Raw genomic sequence first — 15,807 nt, 5'->3', positions numbered from 1 at the left:
CATTCATTAATTATTCGATGATTGAGATGAATATAATTTGGTATATTACTCTCTAAAAGAATCATTTATTTCCTATGGTTTATGTAATTTTTGAATTCTTTTTAACAGATTGAGGCAATGCCTCTTATGAGCGTAGATCTTTGCTCATAAATGATGATCCCTGGTCACTATGGATATAGCTGGAATACCAGAACATGGCAAAAATAGAGTGCAAGGCCCTGATGAATGTGGTGGTGGTCATGACTGGGCAGGGGATGGTGAACGGAAAATGAGAATGCTTATCAATAAAGATGAGAAACTACATGTTTCCATTGGTGGAAGGGAGGGAACCCTTGAAATCAACACTGGGTCATTCGAAGGGGCAGGGTGACTTTATCAGGTGCACTTTGTTGAGGCAGTAGAAGTGTGGCTTGCATTCCATGCAGACCTGGCAGGACCTGGTCATTTCCCTGATGTCCTTGTCGGAGTAGGGCAGGCTGCGTGCCTTGATGAAATATGACATGCGAGTGATACCCGGGTGGCAAAGCACATCGTGCAGTGACCTCAACTGGCCACTGTGTGCAGAGGCACAGCTTCCCCTTGACAGAACATCTGGAGGCACATTGAGAGTTCCTGGCCTGTATGCTATGTTGTAATTATAGGTGGAGTTCAATCCTTCACCTAGCAATCTTATCATTCTTTATTTTTCCCCTTTTTGAATTATTAAACATGAATGCCACTGATCACTGGTCAGTGAGCACTGTAAATTTTCTGCTGGCCATATAATGCCTCCAGTGCCTGACGACTTCTGCAATGGCTTGACCCTCTTTCTCCACAGATGGGTTCTGAAGCTCATGGCCTCGTAGGGTGTGGGAGAAAAGGGCAACCAGCTTGCCTGCCTGGTTAAGGGTAGTGGCCAGAGCTATGTCAGAGGCATCGCTTTCCACCTGGTACTTGTCGACCATTTTGTCCATCTGTCTCTGGAAGACCGAGAGCCCATTGCTGATGCGAAAAGGGACCCTCCAGAACTGATAGGGACGTCTGTCTGCCTTGAATGCTGTGAAGGGGCAGTCCTCAGAACAAATCAGTAACTGATATTAAGCAGGTTTCAGGACATTTGGTCAAATAGGCCTGGTACTGTGCATTTTGTTAACCATGTCCGAAATTCGAGGGAGGGGATATGCATTCAGAAGCATGAAATGATTGATTGTTTGGCTGTAGTCAATCACTAACCTGGATTTTTCTTCCCCTTTTACAACTACCACTACCACCTGGGCTCTCTATGGACTGTTGCTGGGCTCAGTGATGTTTTCTTTGAGGAGCCACAGTGTCTCAGCTCCAATAAATTCCCGATCCCCCGCATTGTATTCCCTGCTCTTTGTGGCTATTGCTTTGCAATCATGAGTCAGGTTTGGAAACAGTTGTGGTGGGGGGGGCGGGGGGGGGAAACAATGTTTAGTATGGAGAAACCACATGTGGCGTCCGGCTTTTGAGACCTTCCATTCCGCACTGTGATTGAAGGAAGTGGGCCAGAGTACTCCACGGTCACGCTTTTAAAGTGACACAGGAAGTCCAGGCCCAACAACACAGGAGCACACAAATCCTTCAGTACAAAACTTACAAAATTCCCTCCCCTTCCCCTTTACAATTAGATGTACTATACAATACCCCTGGGTCATCGCAGAGTGTGAGTGTGAAGTTCGGAAAATATGATAGTCCGTCAGGTACACATTTAAGTTGAACCACAGAGCCATCACAGAGTTTATAAACCTCTCAGTGATGCCAATGTCTCCAGGCAATCAGTCAGTGTCCGTTTACCCTCACCTCCATTGTCGTGTTATTCAATTGGTATTGCCTGATCCAGGACAACCAATGCCAGTGCTCTGGAAACCCCATCACTCCCATGCTGATGTTGACTCTCTTCTCTTGGCCCATGGGAAGACAGGATGGAGTCGACCATGAGGCACGGCAAGATGGCCACCATGGCTTCCCTCGATGCTTCACTTTCAGTGGCGGAGAGGCAGAGACCAGTCCTTCAGAACTCGAGCACGGGTCAGTTGATGATTCGGGGTTGCACACGTGGTTGCCCTCTTTGGGTTCCCTTTAGCCCAGCAGACCTTCACCCAGTGCCCTCGCTTACATGAAGTCCTTTGTGGGGAATCGGGCATGGGGGTGCTGTGCCTATCCATAAAAGTAGCATCCCCAGTCGCACATGGCCGTAGCAGTCGGCATTGGGTCTGTGGGGGCCACCGGCGCCTCAATGACCTGGTCCTCTGAAAAGGCGCCATTTTCACCCGTGAAGTTGTCAGCTCATAGTTGGGCCTATTTGAGTGCTTTCGCCAGCTCCAGGGTGCTGGCCAAGTCTTTCTTCCCTAATTCTAGCAGTGGCTGCCTCACATACCTCAATCTTACCTCTGTCACGAGGGTGTCCCGGATTTGTACCTCCTCTCTCACCCGGGCCGTGAGTACTTCGTAGTGGCATTTTCTGGTCAGGGCTCACAGTTCAAAAACATCATAGTCCAGCGACTCGCCAGGACGCTCCTGACATTGAGAGAGCCAGTGCCTCACCAGCACACCGTTCTGAGGCCTCATATAGTGGGCCTTCAGGCCTTCTATGGCTGACACATAAGTAGTACAGTCTCTGCTGATTGCAAACTCCTTGGGGCTGACTCGAGAGAGAAGTGCAGATCTCCAGAGACTATCGGAGTTGAAGACGACGTGTGGCCATCAGATAGGACTGGAAGCACTCCAACCAGTAGGTGAATTCCTCCGGGGCCTATGGGGACAGAGGGTCGACCTGGAGCATGCCTGGCTTCAACAGGGCTTCCATCATGTAAAGCTAAGCTATTAAAATTTTAACGCGACTGATTGTACTCAGAGACAAGTGAGGAATACAAACACACTTTTAATAGCTTACAATCAATGGATGGTATACACAATAGTCCTCAGGTGAATCTGAAGTAAGGCAGGAAAACCTGGGTTTATATTGGGGTAGGTGAGGATGGAGTCAAGGGAGGAGTCCACTGTCTGAACAACACACAGACAGTGAATTCCATTTCACTGTACTCTCCAAGCTTTCTTGTCTACCTCCAATCTTTGTGTCATCTGCAAACTTGCTGATCTAATTTACCATTGATTTAGATGACAAATAACAATGGTCCCAGCACCAGTCTCTGAGGCACATTATCAGACACAGACCTCCAGTCTGAGAAGCAATCATACTCTCTGGCTTCTCCCATCCAGACATTGTCGAATCCAGTTCATTAATTCACCATGAACACCAAGTATCTGAACCTTCCTGACTAACCTCAGATGTGGGGCCTTGTCAAAGGCTTTACTATAGTCCAGGGGTGGCCAAACTTGCTTAATGTAAGAGCCACAAACGATAAAGCTCAGATGCTTGAGAGTTGCAGGACGAGAACAAAATTCACACAGACGTTTTTATTGTTACATACACATTTTGTTGCAAAAATGTTATATAAATTTTAAGAAATGCCTATTAAATGCAATAATATTTATTCATGCATGCAGTTTCAGTAATCGCAAAGACACAAATATGTAAAGAAAGGTAAACCAAAAAATTAGAGATATTTTAATAAGATTTCCACCTTACAAAATTAGTCTTATTAGTCTGGCGGACGAGAGAATACCTTCCAATAATTTACCTACAACTGACATGAATCTCATCGGCCTTTAATTTCCCAGGGTAACTTTTTTAAGCAACGGAACAATGTGAGCTACCTTCCAATCCTCCGGCACCTCACCCATGTCTAAGGACATTTTAAATATTTCTACACTGGCCTCAAAGTCTGAGGGAATATCTTGTCAGGCCCGGGGATTTGCTTTAAGAGACCAAGCACTTCCCCCTCTTTCTGTGTAGGTTCCTCACTCACTGCTTGTTTTCCTTACTTCCCACCACTTTGTGCTTGTTTCCTTAGTGAATAATGATGAATTTATGATCTCTTTTGGCTCCAACCCAAGCTGACCACCCTGATCCTCAAGGGGACCAATTTTGTCCCTTACTATTCTTTTGGATTTCCTTTCACATTGTCTGCCAAAGCACCTCAAGTCTTATTTTACCCTTTCTGATTTCTTCCTTGAGGTTTTTCTTGCATTTTTATACTCCTCAAGTACCTCGTTTGCTCCATGTTGCCTATACTTGCTATAGTCTTCGCTCTGCTACCGAACCAATTCCCCAATATCCCTCGAAAACCAAGGTTCCCTATGCCTGCTAACCTTCCCTTTAATCCTGACAGGAACGTACAAACTCTGATCTCTCAAAATTTCACCTTGGAAGGTCCTCCACTTACTTCACACATCCTTGCCCAAAAACAACATCCCAAACCATGCATTCCAGATCCTTTCTCATTTCCTCAATTTAGAAGGCTTTCTACTGTGCTCTCTTGTTCAAAATATCTCCAGTGCCCTTTTACCTCAGCCAGAGGCAGTAACGGTATGGAAACATCTCTCTGGTAACATTGCCGGAGGATCAGTACGTTTACTTATTGATTGATAAAGGCACCTTATCAATCAATCAAGTAAATATAAGATGTAATAGCTGTCTGCCATGGCTGGAGGAAATTTATTGCAGAGTTTACGATTCTGGTGCTTTATTGCCTGGTTTTATCACTGCACCAGGTGCGCTGACATGCGTGGATTGTGGAAAGTACACATTCTATGTGGTGATCATTAAACAGTGCTAGATATCAATGGTTACTCCATAATCCAAACTTATGCTTCCAGTAGCCCTTTTTACACTGAAAAGCTGCGTTATTGCCATATATAGGACCCGTCCCTGGAAGCCAGCTTGATTGTTCTTTTGCACAACAAGCCAGCTTCCCAAAGGAAAAGAGGCAGGATATGTAGATCAGTCCCGCATCGATGCGCTCCACCACTGAGAGTACCTACCTTGGGTGGATCAAAGACGGACAAGTCTAAACCCACCCAGTCCACCATCGATGCTTTCACACAGTGCTGAAAAGGTGGATAAAACCCGGCTTTCAAGTGCTGTGCAAAAGGGGCTAGTGACTCTCAGAGACCACTCCATCTTCTCTCTCACCTCAGGCATGCCATTGGTTGTTGGGTCGCGACCCTGCTGATCATGTGCTCTGATCCCAGGTTCATGACTGTCCTGGGCAGCCTCGGTGAGCATGACGGTGTTTCAGCACCGACAACCCAGGTTCAAATCCACCACTGTCCTTAAAGAGTTTGGACATTCTCTCCATGTTTCCATGGGGTTTCCTCCAACCCTCCAAAATGCTCGGGGTATTTGGGTGGCAAAAACCTGTGGGCCGGAAGGTCCTGTTACCATGCTGCATGTCTGAATTCAAAATTTAAAAATTCCTATGATGTTTATCTCTACATCCCAACCACAACATGCCAGCAGGGTGACTTTCCTCAGGTGGAGTTTCCAGACCTCACATCATCTCAGTCCATCCATGCATTCAGTCTCTTTCAGGGCTGAGATTTTCCCCAGTTCATCTCCCTAATTCAGCCTAGTAGTTTGGCTCAGTGAAGGGGTCCAAACCCACCTGTACAGTTGAGTGAGGCCATACCTGCACTACCGTGTTCCACCACAATCCGCACTCCTGATTACCTGTCCAGGTCATATGGGAGTAATTATACAACATGCCAATCCATGCATTTGGAGATGGCTGCATCTGCAGGCAGGGATACTGATGCATGTGGTTCAATCAGCATGTCAAATGCTTGGAGCAAGAGGAAGAGAAAACATAGGGGGAACTGTACTGTGTTGAGGCAAGAACAAGGAGGAGAAAGTAACCACACCTACGGGAGAAGAGGTGAGGGCTTTTGAGGACATTAAATCGCATTTGTTGGATCTCAAAGTCAAATGGAAGATCACCATTCATGGAGAATGATTTTAATGCCACACTCCTGCCACAGCCTGAGCAAATGTGAAACAGTTCAATGGACATATCATGTGAACTTCTGACAGATCATATAGGCTGCCACGCCTGGCAAATTATGGATATGGTGGAAATGTCAGTAATCAAAAACAGGTCCTAGCCTTTTCTACATTACAGGCTAGAAGAGGAATATTGGTTAAAAAGAAAGAGGAATAAATAATGGTTACTGGATATTATGTCCTTTCTAAGTTTGGAAAAAAAAATCAGACATAATGTTCGGAAGATTAAGATCTCTTTAGATAAGACTTGGGGTCCATTTATAACTTATTTTCATAATTGGAATGATCAAGGTGCAGGGAGGTAGTAAATGGGCATGTTTGGTTGGATCCACAGAGGCCGTTGCTCGATTTCAAGTCTGCTTGACTATCAATTCCATCCTTGGTTGGTTGATGGGGCTTAATCTTTATAAACAACTTTTGTCTCTCTCTTCATTTTCTTTTACCTTTTCTTTTCCTTTTTCAGTATTCACTCTGTACTGACAATAACCACACCAGAAGTGCGAGTATAAGACAGCTTTAAAATGGACACTAAGAGGTTTTGTCTCTCTGCAAGACGAACCTGGAAGGCTAGACTGTAGCTCTGGACTGCTTTATAGACAAGGTCACCGGGATGACCCCTGGTGACCTAGTGGTGTAATTACATATCTCCACACACTCTTATGTTTAGATTGGAATACGAGTCAGAGATCTTCTGTCAAGGGACTTCAAAAAATTGAAAATCTATCACTAGAATCTGGAGTGACATGTGTAATTAAACAGCATCAATTTTCCTGACAGTCCATCCCAACCGAGCTCTTCACCGACGTCTGCTTTTATACTGGAACTGAAACATAAACCTCGTTATCCATTATTGGCACCAGGAGAACAAAGCCCATCCTAGGGCAATAACACTTTATGCAGTCACCATGAACCGGAGCTTTAAAAGCTGCCAGCTTGCACTGTTTACAAGCAAACCTTCCACGGAGAACTCCGGCCACACCTGCTTACCGTGAACGTCCCTTTCTCTCTTGTTTTGGCCCTCAGTTCCTTGTCAAGTATTTTGGCAAATGTTATGGTTCAAGAAAGTGTACAAATGTTCAAAACTGCACTGTCAAACTTTTGTAAATTTAATTATAATTTTGCAACTATGTTATTCTGGATCTTAATTATCTTAAGATCTTAAGATCTTAACGGAAATATTTTCAATGCATGTTTGTGTAATCCAAAGGGAAATATTTCACCATTAGTTGTGGGGTTGGGAAAAGAGTGAGGAGGGAGAGGGCCATTCATCGTGTGAGTTGAAGACATTCACTGGCACCCTTGGCTCCACCAGTCTGTATCCGATGATGATCTATATCTGCCACAGCAAATATAGATTCACGAGCATGTGTGACCGCTGCACCTCTGCGCGTGATGTAGGATCACACTGGTGGGGTTCTGAGGGATCTCTGCCCTGGCACAGCCACCATCTTCAATCAGCCCCAGGAAAAGAGAAGGCCTCGTTTTTCCCGATTTCCTCGTAAACTTTCCGAGAGTAATCCTCACCGCCGGAGCAGGGCGACTATCTACTGCTGATGTGCACGACACTTGCCTCAGTTCTTCATGTGTCTGCTAGTGAACATCTGTGGGTGCCTGGGGATGTGATGGGCGAATCAGCATTGCAACCTCCTCTCTCGAGTAACTCTTCCTCAGCACCATTCCCTTTGCTGTCATCAACATTTAACCTGTGATGGGACCCATGTTCTAGGCTATGTTGATGTTCAGTGGCACCATCAGTAAGATTTGCTTCTGGTTTAGAGAAACTTCAAACTAGATAACCAAGGAATCAATGTTCAGGATTCATATCAGGCCTCCAGTTAGGACACCGGCATGTTTTGCTGCTTGTAAATAATGCCTCTCATTCTTCTTTCTTCATGAAAAGTGTTCCGAATTTGTTAACAACAGCAACATTTTACATTTGGTAAATGTGAGGTGATCTACATTGGAAGGAAAAATGGAAGATCTAAGTATTATTTAAATGACAGGTGATTGCAGCCTGCTCCCCTGCAGGACTTGAGAGTGCTTATGCATGAATCGCAAAAGGTTGGTTTGCAGATGCAATAAGCTATCAAGAAGGCAAATAGAATATTGACCATTGCTAGAGGGGTTGAATTTAGAATCAGGGAGGTTATGCTGAAACAGTACAAGGTACAGGTGAGGCTGAATCTGGAGTTCTGCATAGAGTTCTGTTCACCCTACTTGAGGAAGGATGTACTGGCTTTGGAGGCAGTCGAGAGATTGATTCCAGAGATGAGGGGGTTGGCCTATGAGGAGAGATTGAGTCGTCTGGGACCATACTTGCAGGAATTTAGAAGAATGAGAGGGGATCTTATAGAAATGTATATAATTATGAAAGGTGTAGGTAGGCTAGAGGTAGATAAGTTGTTCCCATTGATGGGGGGAGACTAGAACTATATATTTAAGACAAGGTTGGATACATAGTGGGAGGATTAAGGGAGATCGGGGGGGAAGGCAGAAAGGTGGAGATGAGCCCTGATCTCATTGAATGGCGGAGCAGGCTCGACGGGCCGGATGGCCGACTCCTGCTCCTATTTCTTATTTACACAATCCCATTTGTGATAAACGTCCATCTGGTGATGTTGAAAATAAATATGACACCAGGTGATGACAGGATAAAATAAAGGATAAAATACTGTAGGTGCTGGAAATCTGAAATAAAAATGGAGTCAATGCTCAGCAGGTCAGGCAGCATCTGTCAAGGTGAAACAGAGTCCGCCTTTCAGACCACCAACCTTTCTCCCTCCACAGATGCTGCCTGGCCTGCTGACCCTGTCTTTGATTCTTTGAATAAACTCACAATGTTTTAAGCTTAGCCAGTCAAAGCTGTTCAAGGTTCTAGATTCCTTTATTGTGATGCACTAATGCACAAATGCAATGATGCACCAAGTTCCCCACCATAAAGGCCCAGACAAGGGGGAGGGGGCACCAGCATTTCCCGCAGTCCCCACGAATAGGAGAAAGAGAAGCAGAGTTCCCTCAAGTCTCCTCCCCTCCCGGAGCCACTGCAAACTCACAACCTCCTGATCGAACCAGTGGTGACCCCGAGTTCCCAGATCTGAACTTCCACTACAACCAGTGGCTGAGGCCCTTTTGGGAGCCCTCTTTGCCATCTCAAATCCTGGTCCCAATACCTGGTTCCCACGAGCCAGTCTTCAGCATATCCAATAGTTTGCGTTTGTCCTTCAGCCTCTGAATCCTTTGCTTGTCTGTCGTCACATTCCCTGTGGTGCTTTCCCCCAGGTTTCTTCTTCTCAGTGTCAGAATGGGTGGGGGGGGGTGGAGGATGTGAGGCTGGTGTTCTTCCGATCTGGTACCCTCCATTATTTCCCCCAGAGTCCGTACCCCTCAAGCATTGCTGCTAAGCATGGGCGCTGTCAATCAGCGTTTCAAGACGTTGAAAAAGCCTTCTCCTGGCTCCTTTAACAGGCTGTTTAAAGCTGTACAGGGCCGTTGGTGTAATGGCTGGCAGTACTGTGTTCCCACTGCCCACTCCCTGGGGCTCAACAGCACCTGCATGGTCAGCCTGTTGAGAGCAGGCAACTGTTTTGCACAGAGCCGCATCAGCCATTTCCTTTGTACGCGGTCATCGGGTGTTCTCCAAACTGCTAGTCAGGGGTGCATGGGGTCAGAAAGATGTGGTTGGCGCAGCCCAGGTGGGGGTGAACCTCACCCTGACCTAGACAAAGGAGCTGAAACCTGATTCAGCTCTCTAGGATTCCAGACTCGCCTGTTGCCACCTCTACTTCCCTTCAGTGGAGGAGAATTCCTTTTTAAACCCCAATGCGGCAAAAAACATGGGAAGGCCTTTCTTCAGTTTGACCAACAGCTGAAATTTTAGGGTAAGGGCCATCCTTGAGATCATTCGTTCATGGACATTACCTCTCGTAGTTATCGATACAACATTAGGTCACGGGGTTAGTGTTGTGGTTAGCGCAGTGCGAGTACAGCGCCCTTTGAATCCGTGTGTGGGTTTCCTTCAGGTGCTCTGGCTTCGTCACATCCTCTAAAATGCAAGTTTGGTGACATAGATTTCATGAGCCAGAGGGCTTTCTACTGTGCTGTATCTTTAAAATCTTTTAAAATAATATCGACACATGAAACTTAATGTGACCCTTCTCAAGCGCTCCTCTCGTTTTGCCAGTGTCTGTGACATGGATCCTTGCCTGAGGGAAATCTGTGGGTCTGAAGCTGTGAGCTCATGTCCCTCTCCAAATGCTCACTACAGGATGTTATCGCATTGAAGGTAGCATTAAACTGAGATCATACCACCCTTTCTATGGAAACATAATGGCCACACAAATGACAGAGGATGAAGCTCCAACAAAGTTCCCTCGTGCCCTGAATAAGAACATAGAAATAGGAGCAGGTGTCAGCCATCCAGCCTGTTGACCCTTCCCTGCCATTCATGGCTGATCTGATAATAGGCTCATCTCCACCTACCAGCCTTTTCCAATATCCCTCAGTTCCCCTAGTCTGCAAAAATCCATCCAACCTTGTCTTAAATATATTTACTGAGGTCGCCACCTTGGCTTCAATGGGTAGAGAATACCATTGACTCCTTACAGACTGTAAGGAGTTTGTCCATTCTCCCTGGGTCTGCGTGGGTTTCCTCCAGGAGCTCCGGTTTCCTCCCACCATTCAAAAGTGTACCAGGGATGTAGGAAATTGGGCGACACAGGTTCATGGGCCAAAAGGGCCTGTTAACGTGATGTAAAATTATAAAATTAAATTTTAGTTCACTGAAGCTTAAGCTGTTCACTCATTGGCTCATTGGCTGCTTGCATTTGGCTTTTAATTGAATTTATTATTTTTATTTTCTCCAACAGAAAGGATAGCTGTGAGATCTGACGAATGTGAAATCTGTGTGCATCCTGCCTGCACTGGCTGTTAACCTGGCACGAGCTCCCCAACAAGGGGTGAAGCAGCCAACACTGCAAAAGCTGCAAACTGCAACCTTGATTCCCAGCTTTTAATGTGCAAGCTTCCATTCAAATAAAACTCCTCATTAATGATACTGCACTTTGAAATTTTAAAATTATTCACATGGCAAACTTCTTCCTGACTTTGAGGTAATGTTAAACGTGCTGGTTTGTTCATGCCTTTGAAGTTCAATCTCCTGCTGAACAGATTCTTCAAACCCTGCCAGGTACAGTGTCACTATTCGAGGTTCCACCCAGGAGAGACTGTGGTGGAACATATATTACCGTCATTGTATTGATTCGCCCGCCCCTGATACTGTAACTCCTCCCCTTCAGGATTCCTAATAAAGGCAATATTGCCCAATCCCCTCTCTCGGTACTGTTTCATCTTGTATTTGTGTGTGTGAGTTCTTAGTCAACACATGGTTGAAGGAAAAGGTTCTTTACTTTAAAGTTGTTGTAAACAGCACCATGAGGCTACAAGTCTCCATGACAGATCCAACATACTGTGTGTCAGCCCCCAGCTGGCAGCCAAGTCCAATCAAACAGTAAGGTATTGCTAGTTGCATTGCAAACATGATCATTATCATTACATCTCCCTTTCTTAAAACAAAAGTAGCTTACTTTTAACTAACATGTTTTCTTTGCATAACTTCAATTTTAATTTTTACACCAAGAACTTACATTTTCATTATTATCAACATTTTTAAACTTGTTTTGTGTGTTCACATTTACATATTCTAAAACTTAAAATAGCACTACTTCATTCTAGAACAGGAGTCCTGAAATTTGCTCAATGAGTCATGTGTCTTGACGATCTCCTGATTGATTGTCCTTGAATCTGAGTTGTTGCCTCAGCCGATGTCTTCTCAAATGTGCATTCAGATTGTTCAACAGTATCTGTCTTTCCATCTACAGTGGCTGGTCTTGACGATTTCTTCGCAGAGCAGTGCCTTCATCTGCCTGAATGGTGTATGATCTTGGTTGAACTTCACTCAGGACAGTTCCCCTCTGAGTCCATAAGTTTGTTTTGTCTTTTCGCCTGACTTGGTCACCAGTGTAGAGTTCCAGTAGGTTTTTTTGTTCCTCTGTCAAAATAAAACTTTTGCATTTCTTTCTGTTGTTCTTTGAATTTCCTCACTTTCTCCCCTTCTTTTGTGTTTTGGAAGTTTTCCTGAATGGGATGGTTTGATCTTAGCCTACGATCCAGAAGAAGTTGTGCTGGTGGCATAACCACACTCTAGTGGTGTTGTGTGATATACTAGCATGCTCCACTAAAAGTCTATTCCACCGTCTTTTGCCTTGTTCATCACTCTTTTCACTGTCTGTATTGATTTTTCCATTAGACCATTGGACTGTGGAAAATGAGGACTTGATGTGGTGTGTACAAAGTCCCATTCTTTGGCAAACTGTTGGAACTTTAAATTGCAAAAACTGGGGTCCATTGTCTGTGAAGATCTCATTTGCCACGCCATGTGAGGAGAATATGACTTTCATACCTGTTATTACAGCATCTGTTGTGGTGGTGTTCAGTTTACATACCTCTGGATACAGAGAGTAATAGTCTATGATTACAAGATTGACTTCCCTTCACATTCAAATAGTTCAGCACTTACCTTCTGGTAAGGTCTGTGTGGTGCGGGGAGTGCCTTTAGTGGTTCTGCAGGATTGCTTGCTTGATATTTCTGGCATATTGTACAGTTTGACACTTCATTTGTTATATCATTGTTGATTCTTGGCCACGACATCACCTCTCGTGCTCTTTTCTTACACTTTTAAATTCCGAGATGTCCTCCGTGGATCCTTTTTAGCATCTCTTTTCTCAGACTCTTTGGGATAAGGATTTTTCTTCCTTCGTAGATGATGTCTTCAACCACTGATAGTTCCGTCCTGTAGTTCCAGTACTCTGCAACATCAAGTGAGCAGTCCTGCTTCATGTTGGGGCATCCATCCAAGATGTTTTTTCTCAGTTGTCTCAGTGTTTCATCTTTGTTTGTCTCTGACTTTATGAGCTCCATTTTTGCATCTGATATTGGCAGTGCACCTGTGATCATGTCCATGAAGGTGTTCACGTCTTCATCCATTTTGGTGTTTGCGGGCTTTCCCACGTCAACAGTTGGAGACAACATGTCTGCTGTGTATATTACCTTACTCGGAGTGTACGCCACATTCAGCGTGTAGCGTTGCAGCCTAATCGTAATTCTTTGTATTCTAAGAGGACATTCATTTAATGGTTTTGGAACAATGCAATCAAGGACTTATGGATAGTCTCTACACTGACACAAAATGATGAAATATTTCACAGGTGTATGAGATGCTGAGCAGCTCCTTTTCAATTTGAGCATATCGTGTCTCCACGTCTGTCTTTGGACGTGATGCATATGCAATGGGTTGCCAGTCATCATATTTTTGCAGAAGAACTGCACTGAGCTCACTTTGTGATGCATCTGATGATATCTTGTTGGGTCTCGCTGGGTCGTAAAACCTCAGAACAGGTTCCTCTGTGAGCAGTTTCTTTAGTTCACTCCATGCTCATGATTCCACTCCCATTCAATGTTCTTTTCTGTTCATCTTCTCAATGGAGCCATCTTTTCTGAGAGGTTGGATATGAATTTACCCATATCATTGACCATTCCCTTAAACCTCTGTATGTGCTTTTTGCATTGTGGCATTGACATGTTCCCAATGGCGGACACCTTTCTGAGATCTGGTCTGATGCCCTCACTGCCAATAATATCTCCTACAAATGTTAGTTCTGTCACCCTGAGCTGGCATTTCTCTCTATTCAGCTTCAGGTTTGCTTTCCTTGTTGCTTCCAGCACTTTCCTTAGTCTCTCATCATGCTCCATTCTCATGGTTCCCCATACTATGATGTCATCCATTGAGGAAGCAACTCCATCCAGATGCTCATCGACCATTTGGATAGTTTTGAAATACACTTCAAGAGCTGAGGCAATTCCGAATGGGAATCTTAGGAATCTGTATCTGCCAAATGGACTGTTGAACTTGCTTCATCCATTTTCAACTGCCAAAATCCTGATGATGTATCTAACTTGCTGAAAAACTTTGCATTTGCAAACTGTGACATGATTTCTTCATGCGTCGGGAGTTTAACATGTTCTCTCTTTATTGCTCTGTTTAGATCTCTTGAATCTAGGCAAATTCTAAACTTTCCATTATTTTTGTCCACAACAACAAGTAAACTCACCCACTCCATTGGCTCATCTATCTTCTGAATCATGTTCAGGCTTTCCATTCTGTCGAACTCTGCCTTTATTTACTTTTGAAGTGCAAATGGAACTTTTCTGCATGGATGTATTATCGGTACCAAATGTTTATCCGCTTTGATTGTGTGTTCACCTGGAAGGCAACCTAGACCCTAAAGTAGGTCATTGTACTCCTTCATGAGTTAATTGTCTCTTTCACTTTCCACAATGAGGACTCTTTTTACCAGGTTCCGTTTCTCACAGGCTGTTAAACCTAGTATGGCCTGTACTTCCTTTGGTACCACAATGAATGTTAGCATGTGCTCTTTGTCCTTGTGTTTCACTTTGACCATCCATTCTCCTTGCACTGGTATAACAGTACCTGAATATCTTATCACCTTCAATTTTGTTCCATACACCTTTGGTCTGGCTCTAATCTTCTTAAAATCAATCTCTGATGTTACATTAATTTGTGCTCCAGTATCCAATTTAACTGAAATGTATATGTCATTCACTTTTAATCTCAACATCCAGTCTCTGTTTTCTTTCTTGTTTTCAGCCACAACATCTACATAGAATTCCTCTACCTCCCTTTCATCTACTTCATGAACCTTGCTTTGTTGCACTTGGTTCCTACAGCCACGGGCATAATGGTTGATTTGTTGCACATATAGCATGTTTTACCATTACACTGGAAACCTTTTTGGTAGGTGTTGAGATGACATGGCTTTCGGTTATCTCTTTCATTTTTGTTCACTGGCCATGCCTCTCTTTCTACTTTGGCTTGCTTTTTGTTAAATGGTTTATGTCCGTTCTTGCTCACTGAACAGCTCTTTTTCCTGCATTTTTACAGTTTCTGTAGCCCTACAGAGTGCTATGGCTTTTTCCAGGTCTTGATTTTGCTCTCTTAGCAGTCTTTCCCTTAGACTGTTATCTGAAATACTCCATGCAAGTCTGTCTTTTATCTGTGAGTCAGTCAGTCCACCAAATTCACACATTTTGCTTCTGTTTCTCAATTCAGTCACAATACTTTCTTCTGTTTTCTGTGCACATGTGAAAATTCTGTGCCTCTCAAATGTCATGTTATGTTTAGATATGCAGTATGCCTCAAACTGTTCCATTATTTTTTCCAATTTCATTTTGTCTCCTTCAGCAGCAAATGTGAAGTTATTATATACCTCCAGGGCTTCATCACCCACGACACATAAGAAAACTGGCGCTTTCATTTTAATACTTTTCTCATCAGCTCCAATTGCCACTAAATACAATCCAAAATGCTGTTTAAATCTGTTCCAATTTTCAGCTCACTGGTTGATGCAATCCTTCCATTTTTCCATTGTGTTAGCTTCTCTTCACTGATCAGTTGCTGACTTTAGATTTTACCTTTTAAAGTACTTCCTTTTAACTTCTTTCATCCCACTTCTGACACTATATTTCATCTTGTATTCATATGTGTGAGTTCTTAGACAGCACATGGATGAAGGAAAAGATTCATAATTTTAAAATTGTTGTAAACAGCACCATGAGGCTGCAAGTCTCCATTACAGATCTGCATACAGTATGTCAACCTCTGCTGGCAGCCAAGTCTAATCAGACGATAATCAAATGATTGCTAGTGGCATTGCAACCACGATCACTATCGTGACAGATACTACCTTTGAATCGGGCCAAGAGCAGGTAAGTTTATAGCAATTAAAGCCTATTAATCTAGATTTCTGTTGTGCCTGATCTAAATGAT

The 15,807-nt window shown here is 43.9% G+C and overlaps 1 protein-coding gene across 2 annotated transcripts in view; it reads left to right on the top strand.

Moving 5' to 3' along the window:
- Positions 1 to 10,958, top strand: part of LOC138752523 (guanylin-like) — a 44,711-nt gene extending 33,753 nt beyond the window's left edge. Inside the window, exon 4 of one of the 2 annotated variants that reach the window (XR_011350720.1) lies at positions 10,771 to 10,841. Coding sequence is in view for 1 of the 2 variants with exons in the window: in XM_069915326.1 (XP_069771427.1) it covers positions 10,771 to 10,835 (65 nt within the window). In the remaining variant the exon portion in view is untranslated. Of the gene's footprint in view, positions 1 to 10,770 lie in introns of both variants that reach the window. The other variant, XM_069915326.1, reaches the window with a different exon arrangement.
- Positions 10,959 to 15,807: the final 4,849 nt, after the last annotated feature.

This window comes from Narcine bancroftii, chromosome 2, assembly GCF_036971445.1.
Source record: "Narcine bancroftii isolate sNarBan1 chromosome 2, sNarBan1.hap1, whole genome shotgun sequence".
Classification (NCBI taxonomy): domain Eukaryota; kingdom Metazoa; phylum Chordata; class Chondrichthyes; order Torpediniformes; family Narcinidae; genus Narcine; species Narcine bancroftii.
This window is presented reverse-complemented; position numbering and strand designations above follow the sequence as displayed.